The sequence below is a fragment of the Desmodus rotundus genome, chromosome 5 (assembly GCF_022682495.2).
Source record: "Desmodus rotundus isolate HL8 chromosome 5, HLdesRot8A.1, whole genome shotgun sequence".
Classification (NCBI taxonomy): Eukaryota; Metazoa; Chordata; class Mammalia; order Chiroptera; family Phyllostomidae; genus Desmodus; species Desmodus rotundus.
Genome location: NC_071391.1, coordinates 104,703,191 through 104,724,917, shown reverse-complemented (window position 1 = coordinate 104,724,917; position 21,727 = coordinate 104,703,191). Strand labels below are relative to the sequence as shown.

The window sequence follows — 21,727 nt, the reverse complement described above, 5'->3', positions numbered from 1 at the left end:
TGTATCCAGCTGTTTTGCCAAATTCATTTATTAGGTCGAGTAGTTTTTTGGTGGAGTCTATAGGATTTTCCATGTACACTATCATGTCATCTGCAAACAGTGACAGTTTCATTTCCTCCTTTCCAATTTGGATGTCTTTTATTTCTTTTTCTAGTCTGTTTGCTGTGGCTAGGACTTCCAATACTATGTTGAATAGGAGTGGTGAGAGAGGGCATCCTTGTCTTGTTCCTGATCTTAGTGGGAAAGCTCTAAGTTTTTGTCCATTGAGTATGATGTTGGCTGTAGGTCTCTCATATGTGGCCTTTATTATGTTGAGGAATGCTCCCTCTATTCCCACTTTGCTGAGTGTTTTTATCAGAAATGGGTGCTGTATCTTATCAAATGCTTTTTCCGCATCTATTGATATGATCATGTGATTTTTGTGAAAGATATATTTTTTAAATGTTTTTATTACATATGTTTAGGACTTAAAATTTTAAGTAGATAAATGTGACGTGGTCATAAGATAACTCACTAAGAGTTAGACTATATAGATTCTAAGACTTTGGTTTTTTTCTTGGAGTTATTTGTTTATCTAAAGTTTAGTAGGAATTATATTGACTTAACTGTGAGAAATGATGGCTTTTCCTTGTTCCTTCTCTCGGCTCAGGGAGACGAGTGTAAATTTGATCATGATGCAGAGATAGAGAAGAAAAAGGAAATGTGTAAGTTTTATGTACAAGGATATTGTACCAGAGGTGAAAACTGTCTGTATTTACATAATATCCTTTATCACAAGATACTGTAACTTTACTCTTCATAAATACTTACACAGACATTTTAAGTATGTATAATTTTGAGTGAAACCAGTGTTTTAGCTATGGTAAAAGTGTATCATCTAAGCCCAAATGAGTAAGTATTGAAATGACTAAATTGGACACAGATTCTTTTCCCCCCATAAGAAGAGAGGGATTCCTGAGGAATTCTGTCACAAATCTGGCAGGTTTCATGAGACCTGTTCAGGTCCCAGAAAGACTTTGTCAGGGTTTCTGCACTGACATGCACTCATTGAATCTGTATTCATGTAAGCTCCTTCGTAAGAAGAGGCAGGGACTGCATAATTTGGGAATGCTTGTTTTCTGTGATCTGTACTCGCAGGGGTGTCCGAACTTTTGGTGTCTCTGGGCCACACTGGAAGAAGAGGAGTTGTCTTGGGCCACACATTAAATGAAAACACTAATGAAAACTGAAAAGCAAAAAAAAAAAAGGTTTTAAGTAAATTTACAGCTTTGTTTTGGGCCACATTCATAGCCACCCTGGGCCTCGTGCGGCCCATGGGCCACAGGGGTGACGCCCCTGCAGGGGTTAGCTGTCCCTTAATTTGAAGAATAACTCGCTGCAGCGCTTATGGTACAGACATGTTATCAAAACACGGAACATGAACATTGTAGGGTAATAGCGGCTTTAGTCACTTTCATTCATTCAGTACAAGAAATCTCAAATTACGGCTTGACAATCTTTTCCTAGCAAACAATGTTGACATTGTATAAATTGATCCTATTACACAAGGATCCAGATTTGTTAAGACATATCATTGCCATTGATTTTAATTCCTCTACTCCAAAAGAACGTTTTAAAAATAATCACACTTCTCAAGGTATTTATACACATCTCTTTCTTATATCAATGAAGCCTGCCTGTAGTCTATGATATGAATGGATATGAAGCAGAAAGTGTCCTGTGATAGCCAATAAACTTGATTTATTTAATCATCCTGACATTAGATTTGTCATGTAACCCAATTAATAATTTATTGTCTTAAATGGGGAATTTTAAATGGGCAATTCAATGTTTCTACTAGTCAGAAAGGCCTTTAAGTAGGAAAAATAGTCCTGAAATGAATAACAAGTTATTTTACTTGGATTAAGATTGTTCTCTTCCTTAACGTTGGGATACATGAATACCCTTGCAAGTTTTACCATACAGGAACAAAATGTTACCAGGGCGAGCACTGCAAGTTTTCACACGCTCCTCTGACTGCCGAAACACAGGAGCTGTTGGCCAGAGTGAGTACGATTTTAGTCATCTTTTTCTTTTTCTTTTTTTTTAAAGGAATCTGAACTAAGGGTGAGAATTTGAAAAGCTACTGTTCTTGAAGGAAAGCGCCTCAGAGCTTAGCATGTGGCATATAGGAAGACTAATAATTTAAGAATTTACTTTAGTTTAGAATGTTTTTATTCATTTATTCACTTTTCCTTGTAGCTTACAGGGAAAGTTACATTCATTGCTGGTGTAAATCGGAATGTCTTAAAACCTTCGGTGCAATTAGAAGTGTTAATAGCTCGGCTAAGAGAAGGAAATAGCAAATACGAGAAAGGTATTGCTGTTATACTCTTGGAAGGAAAGTTAAGGATCATTGGTTAATAAACATTTTAGAGTTATATCACAGAATGCTCCAGTTACTTCAAAATGTTATCTTCAAATGTTCTTTCAGTCCATGAGAAGGGATAATTGAAAAATAATAGCCATTTATATTCTCTCATTTCCCATGTGTTATTTGGAGCAGTTGACTCTAAAATTAACTTGAAATATAAGTGAAAATAAAAGATTCTTTTAAAGCTAAGCCATGCCATCTTAGGGCAGTTTTTTTGAGCATGTGCAAATGTTAGAAAGTCAAAGGTGCTTATTTCTGATATTTTTAGGTTGTAAAATCTGAAGGGTTACTCTGGAATTAAAAGTCGTACCAAATATGTTGTTGTTGGTATGAAATATATATAGAAAAATGACGTAGAATTTGTTTTTCAGTTTCTCTCTCAGTCAGTACGAGATGATTACTAGGGTGAATGTTATTGGGATCATGAGAAAATTACCGGAGCAGGATGATATACGTGATAATGCATAATCACGATTGTGTTTTTGTTTTATATTAGGTTTTGGATACTGAAAAGAAGTCATGAAAATAAAATACATTTAAAAAGGTAAAATTAGGATTTAGCACATTTCTTTTTTCTTAAACACCTCTGGAAGTTGACATGGAAACAAGGCTTTTACTTTTTCTCAAAAAAAAATCATTTCCTCTCTCCTCCCCCACTAAAAACCTTTGAAATATTTGGTACATAGGCGCAGATATACAGGGTCCGGCAGAATTAACGCCTGCTTGAGTGTGGTTGGTAGGGTAATAATATGGGTGTAATAATTTATAGTTTCAATTTGAACATTTGACCTAAAATGTCATATGCTGTGCTTGAGTGTGATACTGTTATGTTACAGAATTGCAGGCTTATGATTTTGCAATGAAAAATTTTGTAATAAAACGGGGCATTATTTGTGCTGGACCCTGGATATTGTGGGTCTCCATGGACCAGCTTTCCTCCTTTGGGTTTGTTACTACATTTTACATTTTATTTTCCTCCTCTGTTTCTTTGTCAATTTACTGAAGGTACATGATTCACTAGTATATTTTTGGTTGTGCTTGTGTTTGGATTTTATTTAAAAAGTACCATACTGTATACTAATTGGTGATCATCTGTTTTCACTCGACATTATCCTTCTATGATTTATGTAGATGCATGCAGCTGTCATTTATTCATTTTTACTCTTACGTCGCACTTCAATTATTGAATATGTTACGTTTAGTTAGTTATTCTACTGTTGATGGACACTGAGGTTTTCTTCAGTTTTCTAAATACTACAAATAATCATGTTCCTCTCTCCTGGTATAAATGTGTGTGAGTTATCCTGGGTGTATACCAAGGGGTAGAATTGTTGTATCATCTTCATATTTAAGGTGATACCAATCTTCTATAAAGTAGTTGGACACCCACCAGCTGTGTAAAAGGACTGTTGATCTACTTGCTGATCTTTGTTTTCTTAAGACCTACTTTTCTTTTCTTTTTTTTTTTTTTTTTAACCAATTTAATAGGTACAAAATGGTGTCTTGTGGCTTTATTTTCATGGAGTTTTCATCCTTTCTTATGCTTACTAGCTTTTGAGGTTTTCACCTTTGGCGAAATGCCTGTTGATGTCTTTTGCTTATGTTTCTGTTGGGCTGGTTGTCCTCTATAAATTGGTTTCATATATTGCTGATGTAATCCTTTGTGAGATGTGTGGCAGGTCTTCCATTGTGTGGGCTCTTTTTTCACGTTTTTTGAGGTGTCTCAATGAGCAGAATTATTTACCTTGACAGTCTTTTTCTCAGTTTTACTTTTTTACATTTATATTTTAATTCCTTGGAAATTATGAATTAAAATTTGCCACAATAATGGTTTTTAACAATCAACCACAAACTCTCTCCATGCCACGTAAAAATAAAAATGTCTTTTTCATGCATCTGCGGATTGGCCGGGTTGGCTGTACCTCATACAGCAGGTTGACTGGGATGGTTCTGCCCCACATTTGTCCTGCTGGGATCAGTGGGCCAGCTGGGCGTGTTCATTTCATAGCAGCTCAACAGGCCCTTTTTTCATCACATTTACTCCCAACCCATTGGCCAAAGTCCGGGAGTAGGAATTACACTCCACTTTGTGTACTTTCTCTGTGAGAGGAACTGCTGGTTACATGAAGAAGGGTGTGGCTGTGGATAAAAGGAGAATGGAGGAATCAAAACTAATCACTTATTTAATGGTAAAGCTGAATATATTTTATTGTATGTATATGCCATATTTTGCCATGTATAATGTGCACTTTTTGCCCATATTTTTTAGGGAAAAATAAGGATGCACATTATCCATGGGTAGTTCTAATTTTCTGTCTGTGTAAATGTTTTTAATTTTATCTATGCTTATGCATTAAAAGTGAAACTCTGGAAAGTAATAACGATACCTGTATGTTCATAAATAAATGCTGAAATTCCTTCATAGTACAAAAAAATGTATCTAAATATAAATAAAGAAAACATTGATTTAAAAAATTAAAAGAATTTTTCCTGAAAGTTTGGGTCAAAAACATGTGTGCACATTACACATGGCAGAAAACAGTATTACATTTTACTCATTCATTTACCTGTCCGTGGTTACTTGAGTTGCTTTCATGTTTTAACTATGGTAAATAATGCTCTTGTGGACAAGGGTACATAAATATCTTTTTGAAACCCTACTTTTGTAAGATCATATGGTAATTCTTTTTTTTTTAATTTTAAGATTTTATTTATTTATTTTTAGAGAGGGGAAGAGAGGAATAAAGAGGGAAGAGAACCATTGATGTGTGGTTGCAACCCGAGCGCCCCCTACTGGGAACCTGGTCTGCAGCCCAGGCATGTGCCCTGACTGGGAATCAGACTAGTGACCCTTAGGTTCGAAGGCGGGCACTCAATCCACTGAGACACACCAGCCAGGGCCATTTGTAATTTGGGGGGGGGCACTTCTATACTGCTTTCCACAGTATCCGTACCAATCTGCATTCCCACCAACAGTGCAGAAGGGCTCCCCTTTACTCCATGTCCTCGCCAGTGCTTATTTGTTGATAACCATTCTGACACGTGTGAGATGGTACCTCATTGTGGTTTTAGTTTGCATTTCTCTGATGATTAGTAACATTGAGCATCTTTTCACATGTCTGTTGGCCCTCTGTATCTCCTCTTTGGAGAAGTGTATTCAGGTCCTTTGCCCATTTTTTAATTGCGTTTTTTGGAGATTTTTTGGTGTTGAGTTTTGTAAGTATTTTATAAATTTTGGATATTAACCCCGTATCAGATGTATCAGCAAATATGTTCTCTCATTCTGTGGGTTGTCTTTTTATTTTGTTGATGATTTCCTTTGCTGTGCAAAAACTTTTTAGTTGGATGTAGTCCCATTTGTTTATTTTTTTCTTTTGTTTCCCTTTCCTGGAGAGATATATCCAATAAAAAAAATTGCTAGGAGCAATGTCCGAGATTTTGCTGCCTATGTTTTCTTCTAGGATTTTCATGGTTTGTGGTCTAACATTTAAGTCTTTGATCTATTTTGAATTTATTCTTGTGTGTGGTTTAAGAAGGCAGCATAGTTTCATTTTTCTGCACGAATCTGTCCAATTTTCCCAACACCATTTATTGAATAAACTATCTTAGTCAAATGTATGTGCTTTCTTCCTCTGTCAAGTATTAATTGACTATATAAATGTTGCGGGTTATTTCTGGGCTCTCCCTTCTCTTCCATTAATCTGTGTGTCTGTTTTATGCCAGTACCATGCTGTTTTGATTACTATGGCTTTATAGTATAGTGTGATACTAGGTAGCATGATTCCTCCAATTTTGTTCTTTCTCAGGATCACTGTTGCTATGAGGAACCTTTTGTGGTTCTGTATAAATTTTCGAAGTATTTGGTCTAGTTTTGTGAAATATGTCATTGGAATCTTGATAGGAATTGCATTGAATCTATAGAGTGCTTTGGGTAGTATGGACATTTTAATGATGTTAACTCTTCCCATCCATGAACATGGTATGTGCTTCCAATTATTTGTATCTTCTTCAGTATCTTTCTTCAGTGTCTAATAATTTTCCAAGTACAGGTCTTTACATTCTTGGTTAGGTTCATTCCTGGGTATTTTATACTTTTTGTAGCAATTGTGAATAGGATTGTTTTCTTAATTTCCCTTTGTTATTGGCATATAAAAATGCAACTGACTTCTGTATATTATTTTTGTATCCTGCTACTTTGCTGAATTCATTCATCAGTTCTGGTAGTTTCTCTGTGGAATCTTTGGGGTTCTTATCTGCGAATAAAAACAGTTTTACGTCTTCCTTTCTAATTTGGATGCCTTTTATTTCTTCTTGTTGTCTGATTGCTGTGGCTAGGACTTCCAGTACTATGTTGAGTAAGAGAGGTGAAAGCGGACATCCCTGTCTTGTTCCCGATCTTAAAGGGAACGCTTGTAGTTTTTGCCCGATGAGTATGCTACTGGCAATGGGTTTGTCATATATGGCCTTTACTATGTTTAGGTATGTTCCCTCTATTCCCACTTTGTTGAGAATTTTTACAGTAAATTGGTGATGGATTTTATCAAATGCTTTTTCTACATCTATTGATACGATCAGGTAGTTTTATCCTTCATTTTGTTTATGTGGTGAATCACATTTATTGATTTGCAAATGTTGTACCAATCTTGCATTCCCAGAATAAATCCCACTCAATCATGCTGTATGATCTTTCTGATGCATTGCTGTATTTGGTTTGCTAATGTTTTTTTGAGGATTCTAGCGTCTGTATTCATCAGGGATATTGGCTTATAATTTTCTTTCTTTGTAGTGTCTTTATCTGGTTTTGGAATTAGGATAATGCTGGCCTCGTAAAATGAGTTTAGGAGCCTTCCCTCATCTTGATTTTTATGAAATAGTTTGAGGAGAGGTGTTAGTTCTTCTTAGGATGTTTGGTAAAATTCTCCTGTGCAGCCATCCAGTCCGTGCTTTTGTTGGGAGTTTTTTGATTACTGCTTCAATTTTACGAGGTGTAATCTGCCTATTCAGATTCTCTAATTCTTCCTGATTTAGTTTTACAAGATTGCATGTATGTTTCTAGGAATTTATCCATTTCATCCAGGTTGTCCAGTTTGTTGGCATATAGTTGTTCATGATACTTTGTTTCAGTCTTTTGTATTTCTTTGGTGTCAGTTGTTATTTCTCCTCTTTCATTTCTGATTTTAGCTATTTGGGTCGTTTCTCTTTTTTTCTTAATGAGTCTGGTTAAAGGTTTGTCAGTCGTCTTTATCTTTTCAAAGAACCAGCTCATGGATTCATTGATCTTTTCTGTTGTTTCTTAGACTGTATTTTGTTTATTTCTGCTCTGATCTTTATTATTTCCTTCTCATTTTGTGCTTTGCTTGTTCTTTTTTAAGTTCCTTTAAGTGTAAAGTTAGATTGTTTACTTGAGCTCGTTCTTGTTTTTTGAGAGGGGCTTGTAATGCTATGAATTTCCCTCTTAGACTTGCTTTCCATGTGTCCCACAGATTTTGGATTGTTGTGTCCTCATTTTCACTTGTTTCAAGGTATCTTTTGATTTCTTCCTTGATCTCATTGTTTACCATTCACTGTTTAACAACATGTTATTTAGCCTCCATGTCTTTGTGTGTTTTTCAGTGTTGTTCTTGTGATTGATTTCTAGTTCCATAGGATTATGGTCAGTGAAGATGTTTGATATGATTTCAGTCTTCTTAAATTTATGGAGATGTGTTTTGTGTCCGAATGTGGTCTATGCTAGAAAATGTTCCATGTGCACTTGAAAAGTATGTATATCCTGCTGTTTTGTGGTGAAATGCTCTGAAGATACCAATTAAATCCATTTGATCTAGTGTGTGGTTTTTCTCTCTGGAAGAGCTACCTATTGAAGTCAGTGGGGTGTTAAAGTCCCCAACTGTGACTGTTTTTATGTCAGTCTCTCTATTTATGTTCATCCATGTTTGCTTTACATATTTAGGTGATCCTATGTTGAGTGCATAAATGTTTACAAGGTCATATCCTCTTGTTGGGTTGTACCCTTTATCATTATGTAGTGTCCTTCTTTGTCTCTTACTATAGCCCTGCTTTTAAAGTCTAATTTGTCAGGTATAAATACTGCTACTCCAGCTTTTTTTTCTTTTCCATTTGCATGAAATATGTTTTTCCACCCTTTTACTTTTAGTCTGTGTGTGTCTTTTGATTTGAGATAGTTCTCGTGGAGGCAGTATATTTATGGGCCTTGTTTTCTTATCCATTCAGCTCTCCTGTGTCTTTTGGTTAGAGCATTTAAGCCATTTGTCTTTAAGGTGATTATTGATAGATAGGTATGTGGTGCAGTTTTATTGTTAGCCTGTTTCCTTCTGTTTCTTTTTTCTTTCTGTTTTTCTTCTTCTTAAAGCAAGCCCTTTAACATTTGTTGCAGTATTGGTTCAGTGTTAACAAACTCCTTTAGCTTTTTGTTTTGTCTGGGAAGCTCCTTATTTCTCCTTCAATTTTAAATGATAGCCTCGCTGAGTGAAGTAGCTTTGGTTGTAAGTCCTTGCTTTTTATCACCTTCAATATTTCACACCACTCCCTTCTGGCCTGAAATGTTTCAGTAGACTAATCAGATGACAGTCTAATTGGTCTTTCCTTGTAGGTAACTGTCCACTTTTCTCTTGTAGATTTTAGGACAATTTAAAGATACTCTCCTGTCTTTAAGCCTTGTCATCTTAATTATGGTGTGTCTCAGTGTAGGCCTCTTTGAGTCCAACCTGTTTGGGACTCTCTGAGCTTCCAGGACTTGTCCTTCACCAGATTAGGGAAGTTTTTGGTCATTATTTCTTCAAATAGGTTTTCGATCCCTTGCTTGCTCTCTTCTCTTTCTGATATTCCCGTGATGCAGATGTTGTTATGCTTCATGTTGTCCAAAATGTTTCTTAAGATCTCCTTGTTTTTTTAAATTCTCTTTTTTGCTGCTCTGCCTAGGTATGTTTTTCTACCATATTTTCCAAATCACTGATTCGATCCTCTGCTTCATCTAACCTACTGTTTATTCCTTCCAGTCCATTCTTTATTTCAAATATTGCATTCTTTATTTTTTTTTTAAAGATTTTATTTTTAGAGAGGGGAAGGGAGGAAGAGAGGGAGAGAAACATCAATGTGTGGTTGCCACCCAAGCGCCCCCTAGTGGAGACCTGGCCCACAACCCAGGCATGTGCCCTGGGAATCGAACTGGAGACCCTTTGGTTCACAGTCGGGTGCTCAATCCACTGAGCTATACCAGCCAGGGCCATTCTTTATTTCTGACTGGTCCTTTTTTTTATGATTTCTGTGTCTTTTTTCATGCTGTTGAGTACCCTTATAATCTTTACATTGAACTCTCTATCTGATAAATTGTCTGCCTCCATTTCATCTGGTTCTTCTGGCGAATTCTCTTCTTTCATTTGAGGTTTGTTTCTTTGTCTTCCCATTTTGGCTGCTCCTTTGTATTTTCTGCCTTAGTTGTTAAACTAATCCTGTTAAACTGATCACTTGTTAAACTAATCAATCTGTAATCAGCCACAGGCTTAAGCTCCACTGGATGGGGCAGAGTGATTCCTACAGGCGAGTCTATTGCTTCCCCTCAGGCTGATAGCACTTGGAGAGGGGTGCTGTGCCTGAGAAAGGTGGCTCCTGCAGTATGGGGGATGACTCAGCCATAAGAGATCCTGGTGACTGTTCCTTCAGTTCTCTCCCCAGAGCCACCAACCCCACACTATCATGTGTCTCTAGTCCACTCTGCCCTCCTTTGCTAGAGCCCAGGGTAAGTGGCTGCAAACAGAATTTTGTGCATTGGCCCTTTTAGAGTCTGTTTGTGTTTCCAGCCATCTGTCCCTGGTGGATAGAAACCCTTCTGCTTTTCACAGCTGGATGTTCTCTGGGATCCTTTGTGGCTCTGGTGTACAGACTGGGGAGCTCAGTGTGGGGTTTAGACCCTACACTTCTCAGGGGGACCACCCCCCTGGTCACCAAAATATCCCTTTGGAACTTCAACTGCCACCTGGGGGAGCCCAGCCAGTCCTCTTGCACCTTTTCCACATTCCCTACCAGCCTCGTTGTGGTGAAGTGGTTTCTTCTCTCTCCATGATTATAAGGCTTCTCTCCAGCTAGTGTTCAGTTGGTTATTCAGGATGATTTCTCTACAATTTAGTGTAATTCCAGGAAGGTCTTGGTAGGAGGTTAGTGTAGCTTCTACTTACTCCTCTGCCATCTTGGATCTCCCCTCTATTTTTAATTTTTTAAGGAATCACCATACTGTTTTCTGCAGCGGCTATACCAACTCACGTTCCCATCAACAGTGCAGTGTTAAAATTTCTCCACAGCCTCACCAACACTGTGTGTGTATGTGTGTATAAGGTGCTGTCTCATAGTTTTGATTTGCATTTCCCTAATGATTAGTGATGTTGAGCATCTTTTCATGTGTTTAGTGGCCATTTGCACATCTTGTTTGGAGAAGTGTCTATTGAAGTCCTTTTCCCATTTTTGAATGGGGTGTTTTTTGTTCTTAAGTTTTAGGAGTTCTCTCTATATTCTGGATATTAATCACTTAAGATATATGTGATTTGCAAGTATTTTCTCCGATTCTTTGGGTTACCTTTTTACTCTTATTGATAGCATCCTTTCTTGCACAAGATTTTTAAATTTTTATGAAGTCCAATTTGTTTATTTTTATTTTCTGTACCTTTGGTGTCATATTCAAGAAATCACTGCCAATTCCAATGTTGTGAAGCTTTTATCCTATGTTTTATTTTTTGTTTGCTTCTGAAGAATTTTTTTCCACTACCATTCATTTTTTTCCATTACCCCTCTCCCTCTGGAAATTGCCACACTATTGTCCATGTCTGAGTCCTTTTTCCTTTTTGCTCAATCCCTCCACCCCCTAACCTCCCCACCTCCACTTAGCCTAGGTTTTCTTATAAGGGTTTTATAGCCGTAGCTCTTATGTTTAGATCTTTGATTAATTTTGTATATGTTGTGAGGTAAGGGTCCAGCTTCATTCCTTTGCATGTGGATATCCGGTTTTCCCAGCACATCTGTTGAAAAGGTGTCCTTTCCCCATTAAGGATCTTGGCTCCTTGTTGAAAATCATTTGACCAAATATGTGAGTGTTTATTTTTGGACTCTGTATTCCAGTCCATTGGTCTTTGTTCTTTTTCAAATTTGTTCTGGCTAATTGGAACCACTTGAGATTTTACATGAATTTTAGGATGGATTTCTCTCTTCTGGATTTTGGTAGGGATTACGTTGAATCTGTAGGTCACTTCTGTAGTATTGACATCTTAGCAGTATTAAGTCTTCTAATTCATGAACAAGGGCTTGTCTTTCATTTATTTGTCTTTAAATTTCTTTAGCATTGTTTCGTAGTTTTCATGGTAAAGTCTTTCTCCTTGGCTAAGTTAATTCCTAAGTATTTGAATTCTTTTGTGATATAGTAAATAGAATTATTTTCTTAATTTCCTTTTCAGATTACTTAGTGTGTAGAAATGTTAACAGATTTTTGTTTATTGTCTGTGTATCCTACAACTTTGCTAAATTTGTTAATTGGTTTTAACAGTTTTTTGTGGAATCTTTAAATTTCCTACATGTGAGGTCACTGGATGGATGTTTTTTTAACGTGATATGTTATACTTAGAAAGTCAGCATCACACTTAATCGGCAAATAGTAGAGGCATTTCCACTAGAAGAGTCCAATGGGACTGTCTGTAGTTTCTAAAAGTTGAAGAGAGTTCTCCTTTGAAAACATCAACATCAGGTACCAATTGCATCTAAGAATACTCTTGATGAAGCAGTAACAGGTGTGCATGCTATTAAACCTCAGTTCTTGAGTGCCCGTCTTTCAGTATTATGTCTAGCAAAGTAGGAAGATGTACCAAGTATTTCTGCACGCTAAGTGGTGTGCCAGATGCCAGCACTTGCGCTATCATATGAGTTCAGGCTGAATGAGCTGCGTTTTTCTTCTCGTGAACACTCTTTACTTAAAAGAACAACTGCGGGGCCAGCTGCTTTCTTCAGATGTGCAGGTTTTCCACTAGTGAATGGAGTGACTCTGTCGCTTCAAGGAAAACAACTGAAAATATTTGTTTTCAATTATAAAATTCTGGCATTTGAGCAAAAGGACAATTCTGGAACATTTTATCCGCCTCTGTGAGCTTGAAAGCTTTCCTGTACGTAAAGATTTTTTTTGATGCGGTTGGTTGATGATGTTAAAGAATGAATTTTAAAGTACTGGATAATAGAACATTTGAAAAATCTGCACAAATTATTAAGCTAACATTTTCCAAATAAACAATGCGTGACATTGCAAAATTATCCATGGGTTAAACATCCGCCCAACGTGCAGTGTGGACTAGTGGATTTTCTCGTAGCGATGAGGAGAGTTTCCTGATGCGGTTTCAGATTCTGCATTCCAGCTGGAAATTTGTTTTATTTACTCCTTTCTTGTTTTACAGAAAACTTTATTTAAAAAGCTTTCTCTAGTAATGTGTTACTTACAATCAAATTTACTGGGGCGACAGTGGTTATGAATTACACAGGTCCAGGCGTACGGCTCTACAGCTCGTCGTCTGCACGTCGCAGCGCGTGCTCACCACCCGGAGTCAGGTCTCCTTCTGTCGCTGTTTGACCCTGCGTTTGCTTCAGTGTTCACCTGCCCATCACGTTACTCTGATTAAGCTTTAGGTTTATTTCTTATATGGAGCATACACTTGGGTTCTGCTTGTGAGCCAAGCCAAAAATTCTTTCCTTCTTTTGATAAGTGAATTAGTCCCTTCACATTTATTTAAATGACTGAACGTTTGCTTTAGCTTCTGTCCTACGTTCTGGTTAATGTGTGTACTACATATGCATGATTTCCCTCTTCATGTTTTGTCTTTAATAAATATTGCTTCCTTCAACTCATTTTTATTCTTCTTTTCCACTTTAGTCCAATAACCCTTACTAAGTTTCCATTCAAATCTTTCTTGTAATACAGTCTTCATTTTTGATAGATTTTTTCCTTATATTATTTCTGAAGTCAGTCAACTCTTGTTTCATTAATTCTGACTTTTTGTTCAGTTATGCCCTGAGTTTTTGAATTTCACTTCAAGTTGCTTTTTCAGATTCCCAAACAGGGATATTTAATTCAGTTTGGATTTTCGTGTTACAGTTTTCTTCTGCTGTATGTTTTTCGGGCGGAGGGAAGAGGGTGGCTATGTTCGTTAATTTTCGCCAGCTGAGGTGTTTTTGTTTTCTGTTTTCTTCTGCAGCTTTGTATAGATGAAGAGTGCTCACGCGTACATTCAAGACTGTTCAGGACTGGTGATTTGGAGCGGTTTACTGAATTCCTCATTTAAAGCCCCTTCTTGTATCATGATGACATGCTGCTTCTTTAATGGATGGCGCCCTCGGAGGGACAGAACCTAGTATATAAGTGAAGGGGTGGTCTTCACCCAGCTGTTCAGCTGTTGGAGCAGGAGGGAGGGGAGATAGATGGCACAGCTGCTGGCTGCTGGGTAAATGTTGTGGTAGGAAATTGCAGAAGTCTCTTGATTCATCTAGTTTTCTCAATAAAATGGGAAGCAAGGTGAGGCTGAGTGAGGATGAATGAAGAGGTGCAAGATTGAAGACAGGAAACTTGGGTTTCTCTTGGAAGACGGGGTAACAGAACACAGATATACAGTTAGAAGTTTTCGTGTCATTGAACACTTGTACAGTATTTTTTAATGGTTGCTCACAATTCTATTTTAGGACTTAAATTGTGGTTCTGTGATTTTTTTAAACCAGTTTCCTGTCATTGGACATTTAAGTTGTTTCCAGTTTCTTATTACTCAAAATAAAAGTGGTGCAAAGACTCTCACTATACCATTCCAAAACCTGGAGTTCTTAACTTTTTTGTTAAGATATAAGAATGGTTATCGTTTTCATTGGTTCAGAAATTGTGGTCAGATTATATGCTACATAAAATGTCAGTTTTGGTAGTGTGATGACACCTGTAACATGATACTGAAATACGGAATTGTCCAAACACGAATAATGAGATTCTAAACGGGCACTTTTATATAGTGGTATTGATGATTATTAGAAAAATACTGTGAAACAAACTATCACTATTACATTGTTATATTGCTGGGAAAAATGATAACCTCACTAAATTGCCGAATAGAGTATACCAAAGAATAAGAGTCAAAGTTACTTGGTTGCAACCTAGTCCACTAAAGCAAGAGAGGAAATGAAGAGGCAAATGTGTCAGTAAAATCTCTTAAATTGTGTTCAATTGAGTTAAAAGAGAGACACTCTCTGAAATACGCCCCGTGCCCCTAAAGCAGCCATTAGGCTGTGGGTCTCTTAGAGCTGGATTGTTACAGCGCCTTCCAGCTGGTGCGCCTCCATTTTCCACTTCGTTTCTCTGGTCCGCTCTCCTTTCCTTGGAGCAGATTTTCCAGTGTGCTGCTTCGGCCGTGCCTCCACTGTGTGATAACACCCTGAGTCAGGATCTGCTCGTCGGCCTGGTTTTAAGTCCTCTGGTCTCGTCTTTTCAGCCTGCCGAGATTTAGCTCCTGCTGCCCTTGGCTCCTCTCTGCTCCCCTTGGTTTCCTCCTGTGAACTAATCCCACTGACCCCTGCAGCTCCAAGCCAAGTGTTCAGGTAATGGAACCACAGTTGGTTAAAGAACCTGGAGCAGAGGAAATACCAGAAAGTTGTGAAGAGAGCTGAAATGGATTTACACGTATGTGACCAGCGTGGTTATCGTGGCTGTATTAAATTTGTCTGATTCTTTTTGGAGCTAAAACGAAAAGGATGAAGAGGTAATCTGTTTGCCTCTTATTATCACAAAGGTAGAGTGCAAAACCTCTCCTAATAATAATTTCATAGAACAGTTCTTAGGCAGGCCTTCGTTATGGCAATCACTGAATATAATGGACAGAATTCTCATTTCTAAGATTCTGTGTGGCAGGTTCTGTGTAACTTTTTTGTGGTCAGTTATTAAAAGTCACATGACCGTAAAACTCAAATTCTGTCAGTTAGCAAGATAAGCATGTATAACCTCTTGGTGTTTTGACTTGATCCAGGTGTACTTAAGGAATCCAGACCCAGCGCTGTTAAGCGACTTGTCCCCTGTCTTCATGGGTTTCCGGACTTCCTGCACTGTTGTCTCAGTTCACTGACTCGTTTCTGATAACCATTCCCTTTGGGGGCCGGGGAGGGGAGGGTTACAGTTACTGATTTCTTCCAAGGTTGCCTGTACAGGTCAGAATACTGAGATTTGCTGATCCGGCCTAAATAACGGGGCTGATATTTCCTGTTAGAAGCACTGACCCCACGTTGGGGGTTCAGTGAGATCAGAGTCTCTGGGGAAGCACTTGTGAAACAAATGCTAGGATCATATACATGAAATCCGTCTTAATACCTATCACAGTTCTATCACTGGGGTTGTGATAGTAAAATCGGTTGCTATTTACCAGTGAGGAAACCATGTGTATGAGAAGGTCTCCTACTCGTGTTCCTAGGTGTGCGCCAATGCATATCTGTGCTCCCCTTCCTAACAACTCTAATTGTGCTGAGATGTCCTTCCCTCTTCTATGGCATTGTCTGTGCTTTGTGGATGGCAAGTCCTGGCCCCAGCCCTTAGTGGTGTGACAAGGGTCTGAAGTCATGGTCCTCGACTTTGGCTTCACATTGGGGATGCCTAGGAAGCCTTGTAAAAGATACTGCTGTCTGGGGCCCACTCCCAGAAATTCTGACTTGGGGGTAGGGCTGGGGTATGGACATGAGGTTTTCAGTAGCTTCCAGGTGATTCCAAAGCACTGCCAAAGTTGAGAACTACTGGTGTCAACAAATATTGGAAGTGCCGCTCTGTTTGCAGAAGTTGGTTTAGACTTGAAATAGGAATGCGTGCCCTCCGGTACACTTCTGGGAAAGTGATCATCTCTTAAGATACACAGGAGGAGGCTAGACATTGCCGTGCCTGAGTATGACGCCCGGAACGGATGCAGCTGCCTAATGTCTTCAAGGGGAGCTAGCAAACCAGCTGAAGATGACGGAGAAGAAAGTTAAGAAGAAGCTGGGTCCTTGATAATCGAGCCAAGGAATGAATACACCAGCCCTAGGAGACAGCCAACCTTCAGAATGCATGTTATACCACATGAAATTTTATATACAAATATATATATATATTTTTTTTAAATTGTGTTTAAGCCCTTTTGACTTGGGTTCTTTTACCTGCAGCCAAAAGCAAGATAATAAATGTGAGCCAGGAATCAAACCTACATTCATCTATCCAAGTCCACATGTCTGCCCCTCACCCCCCTGCACTGAAGGCTTGGGTCAGTCTTGACTCCCGTTGAGCGCGCAGTAAGAAACCCGTGTAAGAAAGGAGCGGACCTGTTAGAGGGTTAGGAGGAAAGGAGAGAACGTACATGCTCAGTAGGGAGGTGTGAGCTGCCCAGCTCGCCTCGGTGCTGTTGGTTGATTCCTGTGAAATTGCAACACTATGTTTAAAAATGTGGAAAAATAAACTTGGTTGCGTCATTAATTCTGGGGTACGCATTGTTATAGCTAACATCTCTATGATTGGATTGTCCTTTACAGTTGATAGGATGCCACATTTTAGTTGGCAGTTTACTTTTATTGCTACATAAAAATGGGTCTTACTTAGTGACACAGATTTGAATATAATTTTAAACTGAACCTATCATGCATACGGTCAAAAGTTTACTGTGAAATGAAATTTGTTACAAAATTTATTTTGGATTAATAAATTATGAAAACAAAAAGGCTTGTCATGAAAAAGAGTGGTTTCTGTTTCTTCCCCGTCCCCTGTCCACTTTGTGGGAGGCAGAATAGTAAGATGGCTCCCAAGACCCTGTGCCCTGCTACACTCGAACCCCTCCCTTTGGGCTTTACTGTGAGTGATGGATTTCACTCGTAGGCATGATTTACGATACACATCAAAAACAAAGCGATTTTACCTTTGTATAATTAAGGTCTCACATCACTTGGTTTTGAGTTCATTGAAAGGGAGATGTTCCTGGGTGGGTCTCAACTAATCAGATGAACCCTTAAAAGACACTGGGCCCTGCCCGAGGTCAAAGGTGAGACACATCAGGGGGATTTTCCTGCCAGCCTTGAAGAGGTCGCCATGCTGTGAGAGGGCCATGGGAACTTCAGTCTTACAGCACAGGTTGCTGGGTTCTGCCAACAACCTGAATGAACTTGGCAGAGGTGGTCTGGGCTCATTTTGTACATTCGCACCTCAGTCCTCAAATCAGCCCTTTCTCAAAGGAGCCCTGAAATGTTTTCATTGCTTTTGAGTCTGCTCAGATGATGCCTTGAGAATACAGCTTCTCAGCGAGCTGTCATACAGACCAAAAGTGATGGTTTGGGGGCCTCTTGAGGAGCTCCTGTTCCGCTTACTGGTGGCCCCCGGATGCTAGTTGTGACAGTTGCTATGGCTGTGGGCTGGGGAGGAGAGAGAGAGATCCAGGCAGGTCTTTGCCATTTACCAAGGCTCAGCTGTTTGTCCTCAGTAAATTCTCTTTGAATCCATCTCTTTGAACTTAATTTCCAGAATTCCGAAAAAAAATGGCTTTAGTCTGTTTTTGCCAGAGTTCTCCCGTGACTTTTGTGAAGTGGATTTTCAGAGATCCTCAGTCGCTTTTCCAGAAGTGGAAACCTCGTTCTCTCTTCGGTATTCGACATCGCAATGCCTTCTTTTTTCAACTTCTGTCTGCACTTCAGTAACGGTTGTCCGGCACCGGTAGGAAGACGGATGCGTGCCGTCTTCAAGTCCTTTTCCGTCAGAGGGCCCCTTGCTGACGGGCTTTCCGGGGACTCATCCTCCTGGCAAGATGCTCCTCGTTCCAGAGGATTCGGGATGTTCACTCAGCTCCAAAATTTTAAACTACTTTTTAAGGGGTTCCACAGAAGTGGCCTTATTTATCATTCACGTAACTATTAAGTAAATACGAGTTTTGTATTCCAACTGTACTAAAAACTACTTCAAATTTATTTGCCTGGATATGTTGCTTGGCAGGTATATCTGTTACATAATAATATAAACTGGACTTTAATCTTGGACTTCCTGAACAAATTTGTGATTCAGCCCCACATGTGCTGACAAGTCAGCTCTCTTCAGCTTTCCGTGTGCCTGCAGACTGCAAGCCAACTTAAACTTCCTCCTGCAGCTGAGCTCAGTTAGGTAAACCCGGAGTCAACAGAAGTGCCCCTTATGACAGCCAGATGCACATAAAACAGCCATTTCAGTCCATGAAGAAGGAAAGCCTGGTCCCCGTGAATTCCTGATTGTCTCAGGGGCTGAATGCCTGCCGTTGTGCCGCTGTGAAGGGTGCTGTGTTCTCAGGAGGTGGGGGGGTGATGCGGGCCCTGCTGCTCCCGCTCCCCGCTGCCAGCAGTTCTGCGGGTTGTGTGTTCTTTGGGACGTACCCTACAGCTAGGTTTGTACCAGAAACAGGCAAGAGGGAAAAACGCCCTTGACTTTTTCAATGGGATGTACAGGATCTTCCATCTGGGGCCAAAAGGCAAGACAAGGAAGGGGAACTTGTGAGGAATGGGGAGACCTGGGAGGGAGTCGGCCAGGAAGGCACTGCCGGTGCCCTGCAAAATCTCAGCGAGAACACTCGCTCTAGGGAAGAGGTGATGTGGGGCTGCATGCGGGACCACGAACCGGCCTCCTGGGCCCACCCACGGGTTAGCAGGGGCTGTGGTCCAGAACCCTGCACAGGACTGGGAGATGGGTGTTCAGGGTAGCAGGGCCTGCAGCGCAGCCTCACGTTGGCCTTTCTCTTCATCTGAGGTTTCACCCACGTGTCCTCTGCTGTCGGGGCAGCTGTAGTGAACACCGAGCAAGGCACCCTCTCCCTCCCCTCTTCTGGGCTCAGCAGCCCTCAGACCCTTGTTTTAAATTGCCCTCCCTGATGGTCTGGAAGCAGCACAGGGGCTTCTGTCTTGTTCAAGGCCATGTCCCTGCAAGGACTGAGCACGTGAAAAGCCCTCACTCAATTGTCATTAAATCATTAAAGTATTAAACATCAAAAGGGAACTGCTACTGTCCCCCAACCGTAAGAAAAGTGGTGGACTTCTAGGTGAAAGAATGAAAAGGATTATTTTAATGTTTAAGCTTTGCAGTGATAGTGGCCAAACCAGGGCCACTCATGGGAGTGGTGTGTCTGTCTGCTCAAGTAATTCAAGAATTCCCCAGACCAGGGCAGAGACAAAGGAGAGGAGATAAGAGAATTGAGAGAAGAGAATGTGAGTCATCAGCAGGTGGATTCCTGACCCTTCCCTCTTTGTGACATTCGAATGCATGTGTGAGGTGCCCTCCAAGGCTCAGCACAGTTGCTGCTGAGCAAGCCCTCCACCTTTCTCATTTGCAAGCGTGGGACTCTTAACTAGTCCTGGTCACCAGCTACCTAGTATGCACCTCACGGTCAGACCTGTGGATCCAGGGACGATGGAGACCCCTGGTTGCTTGAGCTGGGAGTGGAGGCCCATCTCTCAAAGACCACCGGGGCCCCACTTACAGCCAACAGTCAGATTTATCAGTTGCTGCAGCAAGAGAAAGGTGGCATTTCAGGGGACTGTGACATCTCAGCAGGAGGGTCTTAGGGAAAGATAATTATGGAGATTTTGAGACCGGAGGAAGTAGTGGTATGGTCTTCCTTGGCAGGGGCATGTCTGGTGGGATGGTCTTCCTCGGCAGGGGCGGCTCTGGTGTGTCAGGGAGAGAGTTCCTGGCAGAGGGAGTGGTCTTGTCCTTCTGAGGAGCTGGTGTCTGGTGTTTATGTGCAGCCGTGGGTGATGTGGGTGCTCTGAAACGGGTAGCTTACAGGTTGTGTGAGTCCTGGGGCAGCCTCTGAAAAGCCGGACCCAGAGGGTGAGGGGAAGGCAGCTGGGGAGGCAGTGCTGGACCCTGCAGAGCCTGAGGGGAGAGTGGCTCTCATTCTGTCCCCAATTCTCTAGGCTAATCCTTCCCTATCCCCAGACTCAACGAACCTCTTTATGAAACATGCTGACTGACGCTTTGTTTCAGCTTTTATTGCTGAAAAAAGTAGAATTATATCATTACTTGCTGTAAAATTAAACAACTTCTTTTTTAAAAAAAGAAAAATGGACACCATGTTTGAAAATCAGCCTCCGGTATGTCCCTGTGCGACCTGCACTCATTGCAAGGTGGCCTCCTCTGAATCTCCTGTGGCAGCGGTTACACCGACACAGTGATCCGGGATTGCTGAGCAGAGGGACGCAGTGGCCTTTCCAGGAGAAGTGTGTGCTTGGCAGGTGGTGGCTGTGGGTGTTCCCTCAACAGATGTTCTGGGAGGGAGACTGGGGTACAGAGTGTCTGAGTTTCCTATGGCTGCTGGAACAGGACCATAAACTGGGAGCCTAAAAACAACAAATGTGTCCTCTCACCGTCTGGGGGCCAGAAGCCTGAGATCAAGGCATGGGCAAGGCCGCCTTCCCTCTGGAGTCTCCAGGGGAGGTCTTTCCTGCCACTTCCAGCTTCTGCTGATTCCTGGCAATCCTTGGCATATCTTGGCTCTGACGGTGTAACTCCATTCTCTGCCTTCGCCTTCTGCCTGTATATGTGTCTGAGTCTCTGTTTTGTTTTCTTATAAGGTTACCAGTCATTGAATTAAGGCCTATCCTAATCTAGGATGACTTCATTTTAACTTAACTAATTATATGTGCAAAAACCTATTTCCAAGCAAGGTCACAGTCACAGATACCAGGTGTTAGGACTTGAACACACCTTTTCGGAGGACACAGTTCAGCCAACAACACAAGGCCTATTCTGCTCCCAAGGCAAGAGGTTAGGACAGAGCTGGGTTTGCCTTCAGGACGTAAAACTCCTCCATGTCACTGGGAAGTCGGCCTCAACCTTGAGATGCACCATTCTAGGCTGGTTTGCAGTTATGTGTGTGTGGTTTTCTTGGGTTTTTTATAAAGCTGGTGTGAGGAGCTGAGTTCATTCTACTCCTCGGTCCATAGCTCGATATCACCATCAATGATGGAAGAGTCTCTCTCTTTTCTCTTTCTGTCCTGTATCACTCAGGAGAGTTATGCTGGAATAACAAACAATCCTAAAATCTCATGGCTTAAGACAGCAAAGGGTGGGTTTTTGCACGTTCTGCTCACATCGTGGTCATGGTATCACTGGGGAGCCCGGGCTGACGGGGTGGCCTCACCTGAGTAGGGCCAGCTGCCATGCTGGGGGGAGGGAATGCTGGGGGCGCCACTGTCACAGCCGGACAGTGCAGCAGATCCTCCGTGTCATTTGATTGCAGCGTTGATGAGATGCTGTAGGGACTTAACCCCGTTTATATC

General features: G+C 40.7%; 1 protein-coding gene across 6 annotated transcripts in view; it reads left to right on the top strand.

Annotated features, from left to right (window-relative positions):
• Positions 1 to 17,151, top strand: part of ZC3H8 (zinc finger CCCH-type containing 8) — a 38,437-nt gene extending 21,286 nt beyond the window's left edge. For all 6 annotated transcript variants that reach the window (XM_053924533.1, XM_053924532.1, XM_053924531.1 and 3 more), the window contains 4 exons: positions 650 to 763; positions 1,938 to 2,045; positions 2,910 to 2,957; positions 13,651 to 17,151. In XM_053924533.1, the coding sequence (XP_053780508.1) occupies positions 650 to 763; positions 1,938 to 2,045; positions 2,910 to 2,936 (249 nt within the window). In that variant the 3' untranslated portion in view covers positions 2,937 to 2,957; positions 13,651 to 17,151. The remainder of the gene's footprint in view (positions 1 to 649; positions 764 to 1,937; positions 2,046 to 2,909; positions 2,958 to 13,650) is intronic.
• Positions 17,152 to 21,727: the final 4,576 nt, after the last annotated feature.